Here is a 24,801-nt window from a genome sequence, read left to right on the forward strand (position 1 = left end):
CTTCCTATATGGGACAAAACCTGCACATAGTTGGTAGTGTGGAAAGGAGTCTGATTACAACTCAGACTGGCAAGCACACACACACAATTGGTAAAGGAAACCTGGTGCAGACTAGAAGAATATATGACAACTAATATTGCTCTGTATCCTGAAGCCTCCATTTTAATGGCAGGCGATTTAAATGCTAGAACGGGACAAAGTGAGGAGGCTATATATTCGTATTTTCATATACCCCCACCTATAAACGAAGAGATTTTAAAATTCCCAGTTAGACATTCTAAAGACAAGGGATGAAACTTTGCGGGGTTTTCTACAACAAAGGTGGGCAGCATATTCCCTCTGTTTTCCAAGTCTTTGCTGCTAAGGTTTTAGCTCAAATGCTGTATGGTTCAGAGATTTGTGTCTATGAAAACTTGGCCCCTCTGGAAGCTGTACAAACTAAATTTCTGAGGGCAATACTTGCGATCCCGTCCTGCCTTCAAAATACAATTGTAAGGCTGGAGGCAGGCCAGATCTCATTAGAGGCCCATATATGAATACATAAGTTTCATCTCTGGTTAAAATTACTGTTTGTCCCTGTGGGTTTAGCTCCGCTTACTCTAACGGACACTTTCAATTCAAGGTGGAAAGATACTTTGAATAGGAAGTTGCAATCCCTAGGCTACTCCACGACTGCAGTCCTGAACCTAGGATACGAGAAAGCAAAAATGGATATTGCCCAAAGGATTCAAAACATCGACCTACAAGATCAACTGAGTCGAGCTAGCCTGAACCCAGGGTTCAGGGGAAATAGTGGTCCTCCAGCACTTGCCACGTACCTGATAAACTTGACGAGCGTAAAAGAAGAGCTTTTACGTTAGCCAGATTTAATGTTTTACCTTCAGCATTGCTGGAGGGCAGATTTTTAAAAATCCCTTACAGCGAACGGCAATGTCCATGTGGGTCGGGGGATGTTGAGACAATAGTCCATGTTTTACTTTACTGCCACCTGTATAAAGACCTCAGAGTTTCCTTAATAACACCACTCATAAAAAAAATTCCCAGGCAGAACGGACAAATTTTGTTTAGATTACCTTTTGTCAGGCACGAATGCCCAAGTGAACCGCCCAGAGAGCTTCAGCTATTGGGCGGTATAAAAATGTAATAAATAAATAAATAAATAAATAAGTTACTGTGAAAGTGGCCAGATTTTGTGCTGCAGCCATCTCACGCCGTAAAAAGGCGAGACACAATAATAACATATGCACGTTCTACATCTATAACGTAATGTAATGTGTTAAATTGTATGGTGTTTGATTGGAGTGCTGGTTGTTATACCGTAATAAAGTTATTCATTCATTCACACACACTGAAGAAAATCCTTTTATTCCACTGTATGCAGTGTTAAAAGGAGTACACCTTTACTAAAATCCAATAAATAAACATTATCCCAATGGAAAGCTAATTTGAGCTGGAGGGCTTTCTCCGCTGTGGCACCCCGGTTGTGGAATGAGCTCCCCAGAGAGGTCCGCCTGGCGCCTACACCGTACTGCTTTCGTCGCCAGCTGAAGACCTTTTTATTCTCTCAGTATTTTAACACTTAATTTTAACTTAAATTTAAATTTTACTGTTCTAACTCTGTATTTTAATCTTATATCAATTTTGATGCGTGGTTTTATCCTGGTTGTGCTTTTTACACTGTATTTTGTAATTGTGCTTTTAACCTGTTGGTTGTTTTATTATGGTTTTAATTTTTGTGAACCGCCCAGAGAGCTTCGGCTATTGGGCGGTATAGAAATGTAATAAATAAATAAATAAAGTTGATGTGCTGGTGTTGTTTTTAAGAGACGTTTCCACAACAACCATGACCCCCATTTGGTGGCTGCAATTATCTTGTTAGTCTGATTGTCTGAAATTTTCTACCACATTAACATTTTCCACCACAGCGTACCATACCTGTCAACGCAGAGGAAACTGCAAATGTAATGAGCTTATCAGATCATTAGGAGGTTATTAACAGGTCATCTAAAACCAATCTAAACTGTGTTTGCATAGAAAGAGGGGCTACAAAACAAAGAAAACGAACTGTGTTATATCATCAGATCACTGGTCTATCAAGTGCAGTATTGTCTAAAGCAGCCTTTCTCAACCTGGGGCGCTCCAGATGTGTTGGACTGCATCTCCCAGAATGCCCCAGCCAGCTGGCTGGGGCATTCTGGGAGTTGTAGTCCAACACATCTGGAGCGCCCCAGGTTGAGAAAGGCTGGTCTAAAGTGATTCACAGTAGCTCTACAGAGTTTCAGACAAGAGCCTTCACCAGTCCTACTTGGACCTTTTGTATGCAAAGCACGGCCTCTACCACCAAGCTACAGCCGTTCCATGATTGTTTGTTTGAACTTCTTACATGTTTGCAGCGTAGTAAGATCTACACAATTGTCCAACTGAAAAGAGATGCCGAATTCTTTCAGCACAGGCCCGCTACCATGTAACTTACCTTCTTTAATCGCATGAGGCTTAATAACGCAACAGGTACAGTGTGTAAATTTTGCAGTGTTTGCAGGTCCACGGCCTCCATTGGAAGGAAAGAACAGCTCCAGTTCCTGAAAATAATTGGAAATAAAATTTTAATAGCATGCTGGATGGCTCATAGTCAGAGTTCACCACTTATGTTTGTGGTAGTCACAGTTGTAAGAACCTGATGTGCTTGAATTTTTCCCAAAACCATATTGAAACTTAACATTATCCCCTTAATTCATTTTCTGCTTTTCTAGTCATCAGCTTTCTTTCAAAATGCTATGTGACACTTTTCTCAGATGGCAAGGTTTTGATCCTATTTACCCTTAGGTTCTATCAACATCCCCTAAATGGATGGTATTCCGTTAAGCTTCTAAAGTACACAAACAAAAGCAATGTTCAAATGTGCTCATGCTGCAACCTATATGGAGGGTTTATTTTACTCATGACTAAAACCATATAAAACCATCGCAGGCTTAATTTCCAGTGTGACTTTTAAACCCCACTTCTGCCTTTGTCACCTACCTGCTTTGCCAATGCCAGGGAGAGTCACAACAGCAGCCCCGGATCTGCCTTATCAAGTACTACATATTGCTACGCTGACAGTCACAGGCTCTTCTCGAGTTTCTTTCCTTTCTGCTGTTTTATTTCATTATTTTACATTGTGCTGATTTGGTATTGTAAAATCAAAACTTGGTGTAAGAGAAGAGTTGATTTGCTTACAAATTTGCTCATGCACAAAAAAGCACGGAAACTGTAACCTTGCGATGTAAGCAGTAACCATATCCAACAGTCTCATATATTATTCTGCTCACTTGCAACTTAACATTCACTCGCCCAAGCTTTTGTTTGGCTTTTAAACCCCACTTCTCTTTTTCTGCATGAAAATATGCACCAGAGGACATCAGACATGAACACAGGCAGCAGCATGTCACATACAAACATGGAGAATAGTATGCTACACACAAGTGCAGCAGCTCCACTTTCCCTACCTACAAATACACAGTGCTACTACCTGCTCACACTGGAGTAGAGTAAACTTTCTTCCTTTTGGAAAGCAGGTTCCACTAGGGGAGCTTCAGGCTGCCAAGCTGACATACGTTGCCCTATTTGCCTAAGCTAATTTAAGATGAACACAAAACCAGCTGCAAACATAGTACAACGTTCAGTACAACATTTTAAGCTGTTCTTCATGAGAAAGTTCTGAAATGTAGTCAGATTATGCCCAGTTCACAAGGTAGGTTTTCCTTGCAAGATTTCCAATATGACAAATTATGATTAACAAAATTCTCAGGCTTTATTTATATTTATTTATTTATTTATTACATTTTTATACCGCCCAATAGCCGAAGCTCTCTGGGTGGTTCACAAAAATTTATGATGATACAATGCTGATAAAGCCACTTGCCTGAAGATCTATTATTATGTTTATAAGCCATTTTAGGGATTTTGATTGGGAAGCATAGAGGTAATTTTTTTTAACAAAATTCTTTTTTCGATACATTTTTCAAGACATCTAGTAGTGCATCAGAAGAGCCCACCGAACACTAGCAAGGCTTGCAGTAAAATGTATTCATGAGCTATAAAAATAGAAACTTGCAATTTTCTACATTTAGGATTCAATGCCTCTTAAACCATCATTCAATTTCTTTCTATTCCTAATGGTTCAAGCAAATGGATCAGATAAGATTTGATTTTCTTGTCCCATCGTGTCCCCGTGACCTTCAATTAATGTCTTATTAGAAGATAACAAAATTAAATTCTAGCAGCACAAAGAGTAGCTATATTTACATTTGCTGTGCACGGGTCTTTGAGACAATGCATGGCAGATCTAAAAAACTAGTCCACTCCTACTGCCTTAAAACAGTAGCTTTCAAATTGTGTTCTGGAAAACGCTGGGGTTCCATGGAAGGCCATCAAGGGATTTTCAGGAAGAGGGGGTCAGTAATAGTTGACAAGTTTCTCTGAAAGTCAACTCTTCTTGGCTACAACCCCCTGCAATGTGCAGCCACAGTGGGCTCTTGTAAAGAACATCTTCATTTCACATGGGACAACAGTGAGGTTCAGCGTCCCACATGAGCCAAGTGCCTACAACACTTCCCAGAATTCTCTGCAATATGCATGAGTTCCTTGACAGACAAATTGGTGTGGAAACAGTTCCCTAAAAGATAGAGTTTGAAAACCATAGACTTAAAATATGAATGTAAAATACCAATTGTTGGGAGAAGCACAATTAAGACAATCTCCCCCATGGCTACAGCATCAGAGGGCGGGGGGGGGGAACAAACTTGGCTGGGTTGAAGCAGGCCTCAGCAATGTGAGTGCTAGCCTTCCTGGCTCCTCCCCTTCATTTACATGAAGATATATAAAGCAGAGCACTGGGGGAGTGAGGAGAGAGCAGAGAAAGTAGGAGCAGACATTCCATGAGCAGTGGAAAAGGCAGAGCCTGCTGTGAGGAAAAGAGGGATATAATAACCATTGGCCTGGTTCGCATGTAACACTAACCTATGGTTTATTTAAACCCAGTGTTTGTCAGCCAGTTGATTGAACAAACCATGGTTTGTTCAATCAGTCCCAGGTTTTGTTGTTGTTTCCCTATCCTTCACCTGCTCTCTTCCCTGTATCCCAAATGCCTTTGCAACATTGCAGTACCAGCAGATAAAGCAGCTGGGGGTTTTTACCGCTCTTGCCCACTGCCTCTGTAGCGTGCTGAAACAACCCATGTTACTGGGATCGTACAACCCACAGATCATAACTCAACCCACAGTTCATAAACAACCCACAGGTTCTCTTCATGGGTTGTTTGTGATTAACAACCCAAAATTAACCCATAATTCCAGGTTTGCCCATAACAATAACCCACAATTCAACAAACCATGGTTAATTAAAACATGAGTTGTTCTTACATGTGAACAAGGTCACCATATCTCCATCCCTGCAACTGGGAATCACAGAACCTTCCTAACCATGTGAAGATAAACCATCATACCCATTTTGTAAACCTTTTGTAAACTGCCCAGAGAGCTTCAGCTATGGGGCGGTATATAAATGTAATAAATAAATAAATAATGACAAAAACCATCATACCCATAATGACGAAACCCCAAACAGCAAAAGTGTCTCTAAACATAACTCACATACTGGTAGAGATCATATCTTGAATAAATCTGTTGATGCCAAACTGTAAATGCAACCAATTGTTGGGATGAGCCAAATTAGTCTTTGAATTACAAATTGTAATGGCTTATGGAGAATCTATAAATCACAAAGGAAAATATGTACAAAATGTTGCATAAAATTTATAAATGTGTTATGTTAGCACTATTGTGATTCTAAGTGATTAACTGTGTATAGTGACAAGATTGTCCCTGAGGCCAAATAGTTACTTTGGATGTGAGGCCTACAGTTGGCAGCCTACGAACTGTCAGCAAAGCTGTTATTGTTACCAAGCAAACAGTTAAGGCCTTAGCAGGTTTACAGTTGGTCCAGGTGTTTATATGTTGGATAGGAGAATTGAAATCAGCAGGTTGTAATAAGTAAGTTGGTGAACACTATCTTTATTCTGATTGACTGATAAATATAGGTCAATAGACTGACTAACAAGGTTTTAAAACAGCGGTTCTCAACCTGTGGGTCAGGACCCCTTTGGGGGTCGAATGACCCTTTCACAGGGGTCGCCTAAGCATCGGAAAACACATATTTCCAATGGTCTTAGGAAACTGTATTGCCTGAACTATGTCATGCATCATATTTTGTATTATTAAAGCTATTGTTATGTATTATTTTCATTAGCAAACCATCCCATGACAATGGATCGTGTAGAGAAGAACGAAAATAATTTTATGGTTGGGGGTCACCACAACATGAGGAACTGTATTAAAGGGTCGCGGCATTAGGAAGGTTGAGAACCACTGTTTTAAAAGGTTATTGTTCAGAGGGTTCTTTATAGAAGGTGTAGAAGTGCAATCCCAGTCACTCAGGAACAGAAGAAACTGAGAAAGCAGCATAGCCTAAGGGAAAAGGCTGAAGAAGAAAGATGCTTGAACGTACAGAAATCAAAACCAGACAAGACGGAGGTACTGTTAGCGGGTGGTTCATTTGTCCGGCGAGGTGATGTTTGCCCTGTCCTGGACGGGGTTGCACTCTCCCTAAAGGATCGGGTCCGTAGTTTGGGGGTGCTCTTGGATCCAGAACTGTCACTTGAGGCACAGGTGAACTCAGTGGCAAAGAGCACCTTTTATCAGCTTAGGCTGACATACCAACTGCGCCCTTATCTGGACAGTGATAGCGTAGCTACAGTTATCCATGCTCTGATAACCTCTCGTTTGGATTACTGTAATGCGTTATACATGGGGCTGCCTTTGAAAACGGTCCGGAACCTTCAGCTGGTACAAAACAGGGCAGCCCGTTTACTAACAGGGACTGGCTGGCGAGATCACATTACGCCAGTCCTTTTACAACTTCATTGGCTGCCAGTCCAGGTCCGGGCCCGATTCAAAGTGCTGGTATTGACATTTAAAGCCCTAAACGGTTTGGGGCCAGGTTATTTGAAGGAACGCCTCCTCCCATATGTACCTACCCGGACCTTAAGATCATCCACAGGGGCCCTTCTCCGTGAGCCCCTGCCAAAGGAAGTGAGGCAGGTGGCTACTAGGAGGAGGGCTTTCTCCGCTGTGGCACCCCGGTTGTGGAATGAGCTCCCCAGAGAGGTCCGCCTGGCGCCTACACTGTACTCCTTTCGTCGCCAGCTGAAGACCTTTTTATTCACTCAGTATTTTAACACTTAATTTTAATTCAAATTTAAATTATACTGTTTTAACTCTGTATTTTAACCTTATATCAATTGTGCTGCGTGGTTTTATCCTGGTTGTGCTTTTTATATTGTATTTTGTGTTTGTATTTTTAACTTGTTGGTTGTTTTATGATGGTTTTAATTTTTGTGAACCACCCAGAGAGCTTCGGCTATTGGGCGGTATAAAAATGTAATAAATAAATAAATAAATAAAAACCTATGAGGAGAGGAGGACGCTGGAAGCAGTTCTGAAAGGGGGCTTATTGCCAGATTGTCAGCAGAAGGCTGTTGGTCTCAAGAAGCAGTGGGACCTTATGAGGAGGCAACTGAGTAACTTCTTTGCTCTATGGCCTTGTCAACAAGTCAGGTGAAGCTAAAGGAAGGCTGCCAGCTGAAAATCATTCATCTCTGGGAGCTGCAAGGCTAACATGAGAGACAGCTGAGAGACGTTTTACAACTCTGTATAATTCCAGTGAGTTCCTGACCAGAGGGAGAACTTTAGGTCAAGACCTCTGAATCATTCTGGATGAGTTAATGGGTGAGTGGGGGAGGTAGAAAAGGGTTCATTGGCAACGGGTTTTAATAGCGATAAGGAAATAGCTGCTTCCTTAAAGAAACAGTATTTTTTTTAAAAAAAAAAGTACAGTAATCAGTAACTTGATAACATTTAACTTTCTAAATAAACTGAGTATCTTAATATGTAAATGCATTCTAAAAAATAATAATCCAGTTATTTAAACTCTTAAATAAATCTTTGTGTGTATATCTCATGCCTATAGCCTAGAACCTCGCTACTGAGTGTGAAAGGGGATAAGGTTTTAGTAGGAACTTAACAGTTGCACCATAAAAATTAAAGCATAACAAACTAAGGGACATTTTTATATAGTGTCATTTGGGTGTCACAAAAGAGGGATTGTAACTCCAAGCCTCCACAAATGGTGAGTATTGCAGTGGGATTATAAAGTAAATTCTTCCATACAGCTATCAGATGGATTCCTGCGTTTGTGGGCATGACAAAGGATTTACTTCAGATTTATTTTAACAGATATTTCTATTGCATCCTATGGGTTTCCTTGGCAACTGGTTTATGTGTGTGATACCTGCTCATTCAATACACAATCCCAACAGCTATGTCAATCTCCAGTAATTAAAAAGTAAAACAAGGACATTATGATATCGGAATTTGTATACAAGTCTAAGAGAACTGCGAAACTAAATGTTTAGTGCAAGAATAAAAATGAACTATATTTCAAAATTAACAGCTGCAATCTCTCCAAGAAAAAAAACCATTTAAAAACATAATATGTTTTAAGAAAATAATCAACAGCAAGTATATTTTTCATTCTCCAATTGTGCTTAGATACCCCTACCAACAATTCCTTCTCAAATTATCTTCAACTATCCCTGTAGTATGTCAAAACAAAGAAACGCTCTGACACTAACACATGCTCCAGAAGACCATATATTCCAGCAACAGCTCATTTTCTGGTACCTGTTCTTAGTAAATAACTGCTCCTACTCTGTCCCTATTCTTTTGCCTTTTGGGAATGCCTGTTAAAATGTCACTAATGTGAGTTCCTAGAGTTGTGGTTCAAGAGGGTTTAAGTCCATCCTCAGTGAAGTTAAATCTCTGCGGATTTGGGAATGGACGCATCTTCTCTCTCTAGCTTCGGCCATTCGGTGGTACAAAAATGCAATAGTGCAAGCATGTAAATTCACACACATGAACAGAGAGGCATTATGTAGTCCACAACTTGACATTCCACATGCTGCAGAGGCTCATTTTGTACTGTTTATTAGATCATTCGGTAATTATGTTCTTCTAGTGTAACCTAAAGCACAAACATCCTCCTCAGTGGTAAACAGTTGACTGCAGGGGAAATGAATACAGCATGCAAAAGGTAAAAAAGAGCTGTCAATAAAGTGTAATAGTAGGAAAGGGGATTTGGGCGGTGAACCTTTGCATGAGAATTGGGGTGTTAGGGTGCCAGTTTTCATCTATGAAGTGTCGGAGAACACACACATTTTCAATCCATTCACTGAATTGTGTGATTTTAATATATGATCCAAAATTGTGGTTTTAATTGAATTGCCCAGTATTTATTTATACATACAGTATAAATATGTAATAAATAAATAAAATACTAAACTCCATTTCACCTCCCAAACTTTGTCCTTTCTTCCAGTCCCAAATGCTTACCCTGCTGTTTTACCATGCGCAGCTCACATAGTCCATATGCAGGGCTGTTGTTTCACTGCTCAAATAAGATACTGGACCACAGTGTGAGGCTTGCAAGGACCTCTGCTCTTGCTCCCAGATCAGATGTGCTACCGCCTGGATGCAGTATAGGCAGGTGTTTCGCCACATCAACAAAAGGATGAACAATGCCTGTTGCCTAGCAGTACATTGACTTCTAGGGTTGTGTACATTTGTCCTGGGTTGCTAAGTAATCTCCATCTAGTGACTTCCCCTTCTCTGTCTGAATCTAGAAAAATAAGGAGGAAGCTAGTAGAGGAAAGAAGTGAACAGAACAGGAAGTAAAGATCAGAAACAAGAGTAAGAAGTTTTTTCTAGATCAAAATAGATTCAAGTACCAACAGCTGGCCCAGCTTTCTTCTGCCATCATACTTCGCAGCCCGTTAATCACAGGCAGCTTAATGTTTTACAGTTGTATGAATTTGTATTTAATATAACAAATAAATACGTTAAACCTTCTACGTTAAGCACACACCCTGCCAATATTTATCTATAATCCTATGCCAAAAAGAACTGTAGGGGATACATATTAAGGAAGCAATAACTTAAGGAGTTCACAAATATCAGAGTTCCCTGCTATTCCACAGGGAACAATAAGTGAGTAATTAAGACGCTGTGAGCAACACTATTCTTAGTTCCTCCAGTTAGCTATAAGAAGCATGTTTCCATGGAAAGAAAAAACGATATCAAAAAGGAAAATGTATAAGTACACTTTTATCTAGCTTGTTTCCCTTATCACTTGGCATTCAAGTGAGCCTCAGCTTCCATAAAAATCCCGAACTATAAATTATTTAATCACAACAATTAAAGGTTAGTAAAACTATTTCTAAGTGTGTATGCTTATCAACAAGCAGCTTAAATCATATATGAGTTAATATATGGGGAAAATGAGCTCTAACATTACAATTCATTTTATTCTTTGAGCATTTAAATACTGATTTTCAGGTATACTGCCTCCCAAATCACCCCACGTATTAAAGGAATCACAGTTAGCCCTGCCTTTGCTGAAGACACTCCTGGGGGCACACATTGGCTCTCCTGGCATTTGGAATGTGTCAGAAAGGGTTGTACATGTCCACAGCAACACCATGTAAGGGAGTAGAGAGACTGATTGGGCCAGGGTTCCCCCCCCCATCAAATGGAGGAATGGTATGCAAGTACATCCTCTTCCAATACATTCTTTCAAAATGTGGAGGGGATCATATGACCCTCCCCTATTTTTTCTGTGTGTGTGTGTGTGTGTGTGTGTGTGTGTGTGTATGCGTGCATGTGTTGGGAGGGAGGATAAAGAAGGTACAGAAATTAATATTTATACAATATAACAGAATAAGAAAGCAATGAAATACCCTGAAATCCTGGGAGAATAAAAGACATCATGTTGAGCTGAAAAGACAACACAGCCTGTGCCAGGCAAGTATCCCTGAGGAGAAAGCTCCAGAGGTGAAATGGCACTACAGGAAAGACCCTCTCCCAGGTCAACCTCTGCCTAACCTCAAACAGCACAGGGACCCACAAAAGGTCCTCTGATGAGAACCTTCATGTGGCACCAAGATTATCAGGTGAAGGCCATTATTGTGTCATTTCATGGCAACCTATGAAGGACTATATAATGACTGTATGGTAGAGTTTTGGGAGGGGGCGCAGGTTGTAGACAATAACGCCCTGGACCTTGTGTTAAAAGTTCTCCACAAACCCTTCCTGCAGTTTTGTGGTAGGACTGGGGATGTTGGCAAGAGGAAATCTGCCCCCCTTGGGGCTCAACTGATTTTTCGGAGCCCCCAGCTGAGCTTTTGTTTGCGAACCAAGCTGCAGTGCCCCTGTTGGAACATGGAGACTCTTGTCATTGTGCGCAAGTCTCCTTTCTCCCTGCTGAGGCGCTTGCAGGGAGAAGGAAAACATTTGCACACAATGACTAAAACTGGAATTGTCCGCCACCAGTCATGCAAAAGTCTCCACTGTCCCTGCTTACCACCCCAGGAGGGAAAAGGGAGACTTTTTCACACAGCATCAGGCAGCGGGCAATTCCAGCGTCAGTCATTGTGCACAAAAGTCATTGCCACTGCCAAGAGAGTTGTGCAGAGCGGCTGGCAATGGCAAAAGTCCACAAACTGGCCACCGAGGGTTCAAAATGTCTGGCACAGTTTCCCAATAAACTGAAAAAGCTTGTGGGAGCACCATGGAACAAATGCAGACTAGATGGTGTAACATGTGTATAACATGAATGGAATAATTCTTATTTTTTCAGATTTTTATGTAAGGAAAAAATAGGGCCTAGAGCCCCAAGGCCTGGTCTTCCAAATGCATATTATACACCATTTTTTTCTCTATTTAGCCTGCCATCAGAAACTATGCAAGAATTAGACAAACACTATTGGAATATGACTGCTAAGGGAAAATATTACCCCACCACCCACCTTTTCTACTAGCAGCAACATTCACAATATGTGCTCCAGTTTTACTCCATATTGAGTCAATAGCCTGGTTCTCACATAATAAGAACATAATAACAACAGCCATGCTGGATCAGACCAAAGGTCCATCTAGTCCAGGACTCCATTCACATTACAGCCAACAGGCTGTCGATGAGGGGCCCACAAGCAGGACATGAATGAAACAGCACCCTCCCACCCATGTTCCCCAGCAAGTGGTGTATATAGGCTTACTGCCTCTGATACTGGAGGCAGCACATAGCCATCATGACTAATAGCCATGGCTATCCTTCTCTTTTAGGAATTTATCCACCATCACCCCCTTTTAAAGCCATCCAAATTGGTGGCAATCACCAAATCTTGTGGTAGTGAATTCCATAGTTTAAGTGTGTAAAGAAGTACTTCCTTTTATTTGTCCTGAATCTCCCACCAATCAGCTTCATGGGATGACCCCAGGTTCTGTTATGGGAGAGGGAGAAAAACGTCTCCTTATTCACATTCTCCACAACATGCATAATTTTGACAACCAAGACTATGGGTTGAGTATGGGTTATTGTTGACTCATGGGTTGTTATGTAAAAATTGTTTAAGTATGGATTGTTAATCACGAACAACCCAGGAAGAAAACACATGGTTTGTTGTTGGGTTGTGAACTCTGGGTTTGTGGTAAACAACCCATAGTTAAACCATACTGCAAGGTTTGCACGTAGCAACAACTCACGACTCAACAACCCATACTCATTTCGTACTCTATAGGTTGTTGTTACATGTGAACTAGGTCAAAGAACGGACTTTAAAAATAATATTTTAGAATAATGACAACTGCATTTTTTCATTAAATTTCTTTGTTTGCAAGTATTAAAGAAAATGTGTATACACAAAGCTAATGAAAACAAAATTAACATGCCCAGCCATCTAATTGGGTAAGTATCTAGCCTTTTTCACCAAGGATGAATTATCCAGGGAAATACTATCCTTGTGGGGTATATCACTGTTTACATTCCAGTAAATATTTTCTAAAAGGAAATCTGTTTTAATTTCCCCATTTCAAAATCACAATAGTCTATTCAAAGTCACTCTCATCAAACAGTTAAAAGAAGTTGTTCTCATTGGTATACATGTCAGAATTGTGAGAACAATCAGTGCAGGGTAATCCAGAGGCATGACAGGAATACTTTCCTCCTTGAGATTTCACAGGCTTGCACCAACAATGCTTTGTCTTCAGTAGAGACATGAAAATAAAAGTGGGGGGAGGAAGAGTATAATCTGGAAGAGCTGCGCAAAACAAAACAAGAAACTGCTCCGTAACCCACCTCATCAGCTCAGATGGAAGGTTGCCTCAGCCCCAAAACTTGGACTGACATCACACTTTGACTCGGATCTGAAGCAGGAGTAGATGACTTCCCCATTAACTATAATAAGAAAATCAAAAACACCTATAACATTTTAATGTTTGGGCAGAATTGAATGGAATTTTCAGGCATAGTTAATCTATTTTGAGCAGATGTAGCCTGCCTAATGTCAGACATATGGGTGCAGGGGATTCTGTGCTGGATACTTTAACATTCTGAGGCTTTTTTTAAAAGGAAAAATCAACAAGTACTTAAAATAAAAACACTATTGACAGAAATGCACAATCCTTTTAGCCCCTTTCAAGGAGGGAAAGCCTACTAAATTTCAAATGAAAAGGTGCAGGGGTTAGGGAAAAATATATACTGTATTTCTTCGATTCTAAGAGGCACTTTTCCCCCCATATAAACATCTCTAAAAACGGGGTGCGTCTTAGAATCGCAGGTCATTTATTATTTCTTAGAATCAAAGCTTTTTTTCTGTTGGTGGTACTGAAATTAGTGTGCGTCTTACAATCGATGGCATCTTAGAATCGAAGAAATATGGTATGTGTATGTATGTATGTATGTGTGTATATATATATATATATATATATATATATATATATTAATTGATGTAGTGCTTCTTGTCAGCAAGGTGATGGGAAGCATTTTGTCTTCTAAGTCATTGGTCTTCAGCTGGTGTTGTGACCACTACTGAGTTACCAGTCTGACCTAAGCACTACCTAGGTTACCAGCAATTTTATCATCAAGGGAAAAATGGATTTTAGGGCTGTTCCTTTAAGGGTGCGATCCTGTGCCTGTTTAGACAGAAAAAGTCCTACAACTCCCAGTCGCCATGTGCATATCATACCTAAGTGTATCATATTTAAAAAGTGCAAAAAAAGTTGTGGAGAACTTTTAACTCAAGGTCTGTGGCTTATTGATGCCACCAAAATGCAGAAAGTACATAGTCGCCAGCAGATTGCCACAAAGTTCATTTTCTAGACACTTTCTTTTCCAGTTTGTCTCGCAGCCTATCATAATAATGCCCATTCACATAACTTTCTGAAATATTAAAGGAAACATAATTGGTAGCTTCCATTTACAACTTGGCATTAGTCCAAAAGCCATCAGAAAGCAAGCAAAACCCCTCTTCATATAGGACAGGGGTGCACAACCACTTTATTCCCCAGGGCCACATTGGGTCTCTGCTGAGGTTGCGGTGGGGGGGGCACACGTGTGTGCATCTACATATTCACATAAAACTCATGTCACAATGAAGACCCTACCCTTTTCCAGTGCAGGTCAGTGGTGAGCACATATTTGGGCTGGCTACGAAAGCCAACCTATGGGCCCATGCCAGTAATAGTCAACAAATTACATCTAATTCCCCTCCCCGCAAACCAGGAAAGTATTGCAAAGGCTTATCTACACACATTCAGAATAAGCATGTGATACAGCCCTGTTGGAAATAAACCACTTTAGAGTGCAGGTGGGGATCTAAATATATGAATGCTTCCTCAGATTAGAAAAAAACAAACCCACACAACTATGACTCCCTGCATAAAGAAAACGAGCACATTGTGAAAGCACTAGACTAGAACTTTCTCCCAAATATTTCACTTTTTGTTTTTAAATGCAGGGCATGCTGTTGTTGGTTTGTTGTTTACTAATGTTGGAAGCAGTTATATGATTAAATTATTTTTCCATCAGCCGAGGTGCTAACATACTATCAAGGCTAGGGGAGAACCCTATAAAAATGCAGGTTGCTTACCTGTAACTGTAGTTCTTCGAGTGGTCATCTATGCATTCACACATATGGGCTTTGCGCCTGCGCAGAGACCAGACCGGAACCTACTATAGCTGAGTGGAACGTTTTTGGCGGGAACCCCTCCCCCACGCTACCGCGCATGTCCATGGGGTTCCCGCCCTTACCTCAGTTTACAGGAGTCCGACATCGTGCCCCCATAAACATGAGTGTAATAAAATAAAGTACATTCCATAATATAACAGTGTTATTTTTAAGTCTCACACCACCAAGTGGGGATGGTGGGTGGGTTGTGTGAATGCATAGATGACCACTCGAAGAACTACAGTTACAGGTAAGCAACCTGCATTTCTTCTTCGTGGTCTCTATGCATCACACATATGGGCGAGTAGCAAGCTGACATACCTTTGGAGGTGGGTTGGTGCATCATCTGAAGATCTCTGAAAGCACTGTCCTCCCAAACGAGCAGTCCTGCCTCGCACGGGTGTCCAAACTGTAGTGCTTGACAAACGTGGATGGAGTGGACCACGTTGCGGCTCTACAGACGTCTGCCAAGGGAACACCTCTGGTGAAGGCCACCGATGTTGAAACAGCTCTGGTGGAATGAGCCGTCACAGGTTTCACTAACTCTAATTTAGAAATAGAGTAGGCCAATTCTATTGTCTCCACTATCCAGCGTGACAACCGCTGGCAAGAGACAGGGAGTCCCTTAGAAGGCTCACCATAACAAATAAACAATTGCTTTGTTTTCCTTAAAGCCTCTGTTCTGTCTTTGTAAAAAGCAAGAGCCCTTCTTACATCGAGAGTGTGCAAGGAAGACTCAAGAGGTGTAGTTGGATTAGGGAAGAAAGCAGGCAAAGTAATATGCTGGGACAGATGAAAAGTAGACACTACCTTAGGTAGGAAGGCTGGATCTGTGCGTAGCACAACCTTATCCTTATGAAAGATAGTGTATGGGACATCTATCCTAAGAGCTCTAAGCTCACTTGCCCGTCTTGCCGATGTAATGGCTACTAGAAAGACAGCCTTTAAAGTAAGTAGCCTAAGGTCTGTCGAAGCCATAGGCTCGAAGGGTTTGCGTGTCAGTGCTTGCAGCACAACTGACAGGCTCCATGGCGGCACGATACTCTTCACAGTCGGTATCGTGTTCTTCAGACCTCTTAGAAATTTCTTGGTTGTTGGATGGGTAAAAGGTGTAAACCCATCTATACCTTGGTGAAAAGATGTAATCGCAGCAAGGTGAACCCTGATGGATGCGAGCTTAAGTCCCTGCTGGAAAAGTGTCAATAAATAATTGAGAATAAAAGATAAGTGGCAAGATTCTGGTGTTTGATCTTGTTTTGAAGCAAAATTCCGAAATCTTTGCCACTTTGCTGCATAAGCTTTCCTCGTAGAAGGCTTTAGTGCTGCCAATATAATGTGGTCCACAGTCAAAGCTCTGGTTCCAGAGGCGGAGCGGTTGCTATCCTCCATGCAGTCATCTTGAGGGTCGACAGATCTGCGTGTCGAACTTTGCCCTGGTGTCGAGACAGTAGCTTCGGTGTCGACGGGAGCCTGATGTAATTCCCTCTCGATAACCGAAGGACGTGAGAGAACCACGTCTGTCGAGGCCACCACGGTGTGATCAGGATGCAATTGGAGTTGTCCATCTGGATCTTGGCTATCACTCTTGTCAAAAGTGGAAAGGGAGGAAACATGTACAGGAGATTTCCTCTCCAAGTCCTGGTGAAAGCGTCTCCTAGAGAGCGCTTTCCTTTTCCTGCTCTGCTGCAAAACTTGGTACAGACTGCGTTGTCCTCGGTAGCGAAGACATCGACAGCAGGGCGGCCCCAGTACCGAAAAAGACTTTCTCGAACTTCGACATCGAGCTCCCACTCGTGGTCGACATGGAAGGACCTGCTGAGAGAGTCCGCAAAGACGTTCTCCTTGCCGGCTACATGGATTGCAGTCAGGTAAGTCCTTCTCTTTATGCACCAGTTCCATATCCTGAGTGCAGAACGGTTCAGAGGGTGAGATCTTGTTCCACCCTGCCTGTTGATGTAAGCCACTACGGTAGTATTGTCCGTCGCGATCAAGACATTCTGGCCCTCGATCAACTGTGCAAATGCTTTTATCGCATTTTCTACTGCCAGGAGTTCGAGGTGATTGATGTGCTGTTCTCTCTGTGATCGAGGCCAACGACCTTGAGCGGTAAGGGAGTTGCAATGGGCTCCCCATCCTTCTAAAGATGCATCCGTTGTGATCGTTACCGAAGGCGCCTGTTGTTGAAACGGAACGCCTTCGAGAAGAGTCGATATCGAGAACCACCATTTCAGCGATGCCCTCACTTGCTTCGGTATCGAAAGGTAAGTTCGTCGAGCATTGTGCCTGAGATCGAAAGTCCTCAGAAACCAGGCCTGCAATACCCTCATTCTGAGTCTTGAAAACCTGATGACTGCCGTAGTAGCTGCCATCAGACCCAACAATCTTTGAACTGTCCATGCCGAAACTTTTCGGCGGCTCTCGGTATCGATGGCTAACTGCTGCAAGGTGTTTGCCCTGGTTGAAGGTAAGTATGCTCTCCCGTCCTGAGAGGATAGGGTTACCCCTATGAAGTCCAATCTCTGCTGTGGAGTCAAAACGGACTTTTCGCGGTTGACCCACAGTCCTAACGAGTCCAAGAGGTTGAGGGTGGTTCGTATGTCCGACTGGAGTGTATTTCTGTTGTCTGCTACGAGGAGCCAATCGTCCAGGTATGGGTAAATGTAAATGCCTTCCTGTCTTAGGTGGGCGCATACTACCGCCATGACTTTGGTGAAGACCCTCGGCGCCGTGGCCAACCCGAACGGAAGAACGGTGAACTGGTACTGGGATGCACCGATCGAAAACCGAAGGTAAGCTTGATGCAACTTCCTGATGGAGATGTGGAAGTACGCATCCTTCAGATCCACCACTGCGAACCAAACTCCTTTTTGTAGAAGCTGTAAAATAGAAGTAACCGTTGTCATACGGAATTTCCTCGGGGTGATGAACTTGTTCAGATGTCTTAAGTCCATGATCGGTCGAAGACCTCCATCCTTCTTCGGGACCGTGAAGTAACGGGAGAAAAATCCCTGGTTGAGCTCCTCTGCAGGTACGGGAGAGATAGCTCCCTTCGATAGTAAAGTCTGTACCTCGAGAAGCAGAGGAGGGGATGGAGCCGTTACTTTCACGCCGGAAAAGGGAGGAAGGGCATCGAGCTCGATGGCGTAGCCCGAGTTGATGATAGTGAGCACCCAGGAGTCTGATGTTATTAACTCCCATTGATGGTAATGGGGTGCTAGGCGGTTCGCGAAGGGAGGTGGATCTGGGTCCGAAAAGTCAAACCCGCTGCTTTTTAGAGAAGTCGGGCTGCCGCTTATCCTGTTGGTATCTGCCCTGGTAAGGCCTCTTCCTCTGCAGCTGCTGTTGTTGCTGCCGAGGTTGAGGCTGATATTGTGGTCGATGTTGTTGTTGTATGGGAGGCCTTGTCCATCTTTTGGTTCGGTATTGGGTCTGAGGAGGAGCAGTAAACCCCATCTTTTTTGCTGTTGTCCTTGCTTTATAGATGGAGTCCAGTGTCTCATCGGTCTTGGTATTAAATAGACCTTCGCCATCGAATGGCATATTTTCAATTCTCCACTTTGTTTCTTGTGTGAGATTAGCTGATCTGAGCCATGCATGCCTCCTCAAAGAAATGGCACCCATCATCGACTTTGAGTGGCAGTCCACTTGATGTCGAGCGGTGGACAACTGTTGTCTTGCTATGGCCGTCGCTTCGCTCTGAAAGACTCTTGCGAGCTCCTTTTTATCCTCAGGAAGATGCTCGCATAGGGAACCCATCTTTTCCCAAAGGAAAATCTGGTATCTCGCCATAGTCGCTTCATACGCCGACGCTTTGATTCCCAAAGAGGAGGATGCATAGACTCTTCTTCCAGTTTGATCCAACTTTCTCCCCTCCCTATCTACAGGCGCAGAATGGGCTTTATGAGACTGTCCTTGTGCCGATTCTACTACTATAGAATTCGGCTTAGGATGCTGTACCAAGAATTGTGCCTCATCCTCCCTAACGCGATATAGTGTCTCTAGTCTTTTTGATGTTGTTTGAGCCACTGCTGGAGTCTTCCATGACAACTGAGCCGCTTGTTTTAGAGCGTGGGGTATAGGAATGGCCAAGCGTTGATTTGTAGTTGTTTGGAACACATCATAAATAGGATCGATGACGGATTCATCTGCCTGCTGAATGTCGAGACCTAATGCGTTAGCCATTCTGAGCATATGGTCTGAGAACCGGACCATATCATCAGACGGAGAAGAAGGGTCAGCATCATCGACTGCATCGTCCGGCGAAGGTGCGGTTGGAACCAAAGAGTGAGCCGACTCGGAGTCAGATGGATAGTTCCCTTCTGGCGAGGACAGCGTCACCACCTGCAAATCTAAACGTTCTTCCTGTGTAGGTAGTGCAGTCGATGCAGCGATCGGTATCACATGTTGCTCATGGTGTCGAGGGGTCGACACCGTGGAGACTTGATGCTCGGAAGGAGGAGGCAAGGGCAACTGGCATACCCTCGATGTTGGAGGAGGATGTGCATAATAGCCCTCAGGCTGGTAATGCTCCTGGCCACCTTGAAAAAACTGCTGTGGTCGGTAACGATCCCACTGGTAGTAGCCGTATCTGGATTGGGGATCAGAGTACTGAGATACTCTGTCCCATTCACGCCTTGGAGTATGTCTTGGCGAGGGCTGCCCGGGGATTAAACCCTGGAGCTCCAAGGGTCTAACAGGTTGTCGAGCGGAGGCCACCGACACCGAATCTCGAATCTCGCCTTCGGATAGACTTGTAGGACGTGTCGGTACCGTGGCCATCGGTACCGACATCGATCTCGATACCGAAGGAGACCTCGGTATCGAAGTGGTCGGCGCGGCGGGAGGGGTGGAATGGCTCCTGGCCGATTCCCGCGGCCGAGGTGACGCTATGGTGGATTTCTCCGCGTCCCTCTTTTTCTTCTTCTTCTTCTTCTTCTCCAGCTCAGAAGAAGGTATCAAAGTTCTGGCTTTTTTAGAGATCTTTTTAGCCAACGAACTTGATAAAGACCGACCAGGCGTGAGGGGTATCTCAGCCCTATTAGCTCTGGCCTGCACTTCAGTGCTGTGGTCTGGCGGTTTTTCCGTTACAGTCGTTGTAACTGCCGTCTTACGGGCAACAGACTTTTGAACCGCCGCTCTCTCCATCGTAGGGGCCTCCGTGGCCTTAAGAGCTTTTTCCCAGAGTGTCGAACGGAGTCGGTCTGCTCGATTTTTTCTAGTTTGCTTGGTAAAAGACATACAGTGGTGGCAGGTCTCTACCACATGTCCCTCTCCCAAACAGATAATACACAAAGAATGGCCGTCCGAGGGAGGAAGCTTCGCTCCACACTTTACGCACTTTCTAAATGGTGCTTTGATTGCCATAAAGGCCTCACGCGACCGAAGTCGCTGAGGAGAAATCTAACTATAACAATTTTTTTTTTTTTTTTTATAGGACAGAATAAAGGCTAAAGAAGATAAGTTAAAGTGAGAAGCGAACGAGAAGAGAAAAGAATGAAGAAAAAGGTATTTTAATAGAGAATACGCTAAGTAGGCTGGTTCTATGTCTAAGCACGATGGCGGACGACGAAGAACTGAGGTAAGGGCGGGAACCCCATGGACATGCGCGGTAGCGTGGGGGAGGGGTTCCCGCCAAAAACGTTCCACTCAGCTATAGTAGGTTCCGGTCTGGTCTCTGCGCAGGCGCAAAGCCCATATGTGTGATGCATAGAGACCACGAAGAAGAACCAAGATAGCTTAACAACTACTACAGTTGAGATGTCATGTTTTATTAGTAGCCTTCACTTTCCTATAAAGAAGAAATGCATTTTGCACAATATGATACCTCTGAGTATTCTTCAACACCAATCCCACGTGGAACAGAATGCAATATATTTTGAAACTGTGAAGGTATTAAAATCACCCCAAAAGAAGGAAAAAATGCTCTAGGCCCCGGCACTATTATTCTTACCATAGAAGCCTCTTTCCTGGAGCATCCCCAGAGTGTCATAGGAAGCAGGCAGGAACCTTCAAGCACTGATTCCTAGGATAATCTAGGAACAAAGGCTTCTATTGCAAGAACCATAGAGCCCATTCCTAGAACATTTTTCCTGGCATTTTTCCCAGTGGCAGCAAGTGCTGGGTGTCTCAGGGGCCACGAGACGTAAAGATTAAAGTGTATTATGAGGACTGATTCAGCACATATTGTATGGTACAGTCAAACGTGTACTTTGAAAGATCAAGAAGGAACCATGAAGAGTAACAGATATTGTGAGGAAAACTACAACGTATGTATGAGCAATTTTAAAGGCCTTGAAGGTACAGTTAAATACAAACATGCAATTTGAGAGATATTATGGCTTCAAGTGAAAAAATAAGATTTCAAACTGAAGAGAAACAAATGTGCAATTAGAAACCTTTTGTAGGCTGAAGTGCAATGAAATGGACTAACGTACAATATAAAACTCAACTGTAGTCAAGTCATAACATAGGAGTACAAATACAAGAAATATTGACAGTATCCAATCTGTGTTCAGCTCAGGAGGAGAGCGGGGAAACACACAACCAGAAAATTCAAAATATAACATCCCTGGAATCACCAATGCAACTAATCAGGAACTGTGCTGATGCTGTCAACATACAGAGCTCGGAGCAAAGGAAATCATGATAATAGGGACACACAAATCACAAAGAGCCTTCCTGAAAATCAGAAGTCCTGACACTAGTGCTAAAAGCGTGCAGGCTGGGGCCAAAGTAATGTTTCCGGCAAAGAGAGCCCATAGAGCAGGGGGCCACTAGTAAAAAGGCCTGTCTAGCCGTACTGATGTCACTTCTTCAAAAGAGCACTTTCCTAGCAGGTTTGCCTAATTTGATCTCAGCTGAGATGAAAGCTAAGGCATGCTGGGGCTTGTCTGCACAGAGCTTTATAGGTCAAAAGCAATACTAATCTTCACTGTAGATCAAGACCTCTTTCAGCCCAGGGGCCGAATTCAATTTCAAAGAAGTTCTTAGGGGTTGCATTGCAGTGATGAGCAGGGGCAAAGTGGGCAGGGCCAAAGGCAAAGCGGGGAGGGGACAAAAAGGACAAAATAAAATACCATAATATTGTGGCTTAAAGCTCTTACTGCCAGTATCTAAGCATTTCAACCTTTTAGAAAGAGGAAGAAAAAATGATGCAAAGGCCAGGAAATCAATGATTGGTGGTTGGGGGGGAAAGGGGTGGGGCCAGGGAAAGGGGTTGTGGTCATCTGGGGAACCCTGGAGGGCTGAACTGAGACCCAAGGTCTGAGATTCCCCATCCCTTCTGTATATGAACAGATTAACATAAGTACAGCTGCAATGTGTCATCTGACTAAAAGAGTTTAGTCTTCAAACTTACTGGGACACTGTTAAAGTAACAGAAGAGAATTTTATGATATTTGTACCAATGGAAACCCAGTCATCTGAATGCAGAAAGACTTAGCCTATTAAATACATAATTCTGAAAAACTTACTCTTGCTGCAGAAGCAAAGGAATCAGGGCCGTGAGCCACATTTCTTATGCCATCGGTTCCAAAATATGCTCTAACGCTGTTTGGAGCATCAGTTCGGGCCACAGCAGAGTTTGCAGGTCCTAATAAATTTTTCCATTTAAATATGGCATCATCACCCAAGATCTCCATAGCAACAACAGGGCCACTTGTCATAAACTCAAGAAGCTCACTGCAAGCAGAATATAGAGCAGTCAGAATTCACAATGAAGTAGATTGGACAGAATTCTGATCTCCTAAATACAACCAAGCCAATAACCCCAACCTCAGATGGCCACAGAGAATATACATATAGTGTGTGCATGTGTGTGTCTGTATGCATGTATAAAAGAATTTGGTACAAATTTCACATGGGACCTCAAAAAAGTATAGTTTGCTCATTCTGCTACCTTAAGGCAGCAACATTTGAAATTTTTTCAATCTCTATTTTAAAAGACTCAACACTGAATCAAGTGGAAATTTGATACCCAAGAGTTCCTATCTTACTATTGTTTCATAGTAAGACGTTTACTTTATATGTGGATTCCTTGATCAATAACTGGAAAATATTTTCAAAAACTCAAAGCTTTGTTTAATAAATTTGAGGGTGGATCCTTCCCACCATGAATATTGAAAAGGATGTAACTTCCAATTAAAGAATGTGGGTTTGGCTTTCCGGATCTTGCTTTATATCATTGTGCCTACCTGTTGACCTGTACTATTTGGGGGTATTTTCCATTTAGATCAGATTTTCCATTTTGGTTAGTTTTGGGATGTGTTTACTGTACAAGACAATCTGTTATATAAAAAAATTCTCAGCAGACATTACTACCCTTTGAAGAAGGCCTGCCAATATGAAAGAGGCCAAACCGTATGGGCTTTTCATCAATAAAATTGTTTTCTACATCCTGTGACTATTCTCTCCCTCTGTGTTAATACTTGCAATTGCAACATTTGTTAGAATCTAGGTTTGGCCTTGCCGATTTTAAAGCTTCAGGATCTCCTTCACTGTTGGAAACCCTTATTGAGGCCAATCAGTTTATTAACCCACAATTTATGTTTATAACTACTAATTAGTGAATAAGTATGATATACAGAGTTTTAAGCAGGTATAGAATCAGGAATTTGATTGTCTCATTTTGCTAAATCAATGGATAGCCACCTTAGGATCTGTATTTGAAGCGTCCATGGATCTCAGGTTACATCTTATTCAGAAAAACCTCTTGTTCCATGTCTAATGGACACCACAACAGCTCTTTAATAAGGGTTTGTCTAAGTCAGCTAATTGTTGAAGGTGTAACACAGCTAATGCTTCTATTAACCATAAGTTTTGCCAAGGTCCAATAATTCCCTCTTTTGGGGAAATGCTTATTATACAGATAAACTTTGTACTGGAACATTCTTTAATATGTGCTGATATACGTGTCCTTTTAAATTATCTACCTGCTTCACAGAAGTTAATGCATGGTCAGGGGAAATTGATTTCAACCCATTCAAATGTTGAAAGCATTGTAAAGTCTTCAGTCTATTGCATTATAGGTAAGTGTTTATCCTTCCAATGTTATAATATCAGTCTTTTAGTTGGCAGAAGCCCTTCTGCCAACTAAAAGACTGATATTACAACATTGGAAGGATAAACACTACCTGTAATGCAATAGACTGAAGATTTTACAATGCTTTCAACATTTGAATTGGATAATTACGAATGGATACTTATTTGGATATCTGGCCCACTTTTGTTGAAGTGAATGTATAATTCTTAGAAAGCTGTATTTATACACACACACATTTTTATAGACATGCATTGAAATTGATATACTCAAATGTATGTAGTTTAATTTTTTCTTTTTTAAATTTCACAAGAAAAAATAATTTTAAAAATATCTTAGTATTGTTTCATTTCTGAATAAGCAGTTACATAGGTACAAGTCTCCCATCAATAGCCAGCCAGGCTGATTATAGTCATGCCAGCCTGGTATGTCTACCTGGCCAGCCTGTCAACCTTCTCCCTCTATAAATTTCCACCCATTGTTCCTGTTCTTAAATGGACAACCATGCTGAATCACAAGTGGTCCCCATCAGCAAAAAAGACCAAATCCAAACACAAGAGGGTTCACCCAGCATTGCAAAAAGTGTCAGGGCTTGGCAATCTGTTGCCAC

At 42.3% G+C, this 24,801-nt stretch overlaps 1 protein-coding gene across 1 annotated transcript in view; it reads right to left on the minus strand.

Moving 5' to 3' along the window:
- The window catches only part of NME7 (NME/NM23 family member 7), a 123,866-nt gene that overhangs the window by 61,806 nt on the left and 37,259 nt on the right, over positions 1–24,801 (minus strand). Inside the window, exons 6-7 of the mRNA XM_063126904.1 lie at positions 22,627–22,834; positions 2,474–2,579 (exon numbers count right to left, since the gene is read on the minus strand). Of these exons, the coding sequence (XP_062982974.1) occupies positions 2,474–2,579; positions 22,627–22,834 (314 nt within the window). The remainder of the gene's footprint in view (positions 1–2,473; positions 2,580–22,626; positions 22,835–24,801) is intronic.

The sequence above is a fragment of the Elgaria multicarinata genome, chromosome 5 (genome assembly GCF_023053635.1).
Source record: "Elgaria multicarinata webbii isolate HBS135686 ecotype San Diego chromosome 5, rElgMul1.1.pri, whole genome shotgun sequence".
Taxonomy (NCBI): Eukaryota; Metazoa; Chordata; class Lepidosauria; order Squamata; family Anguidae; genus Elgaria; species Elgaria multicarinata.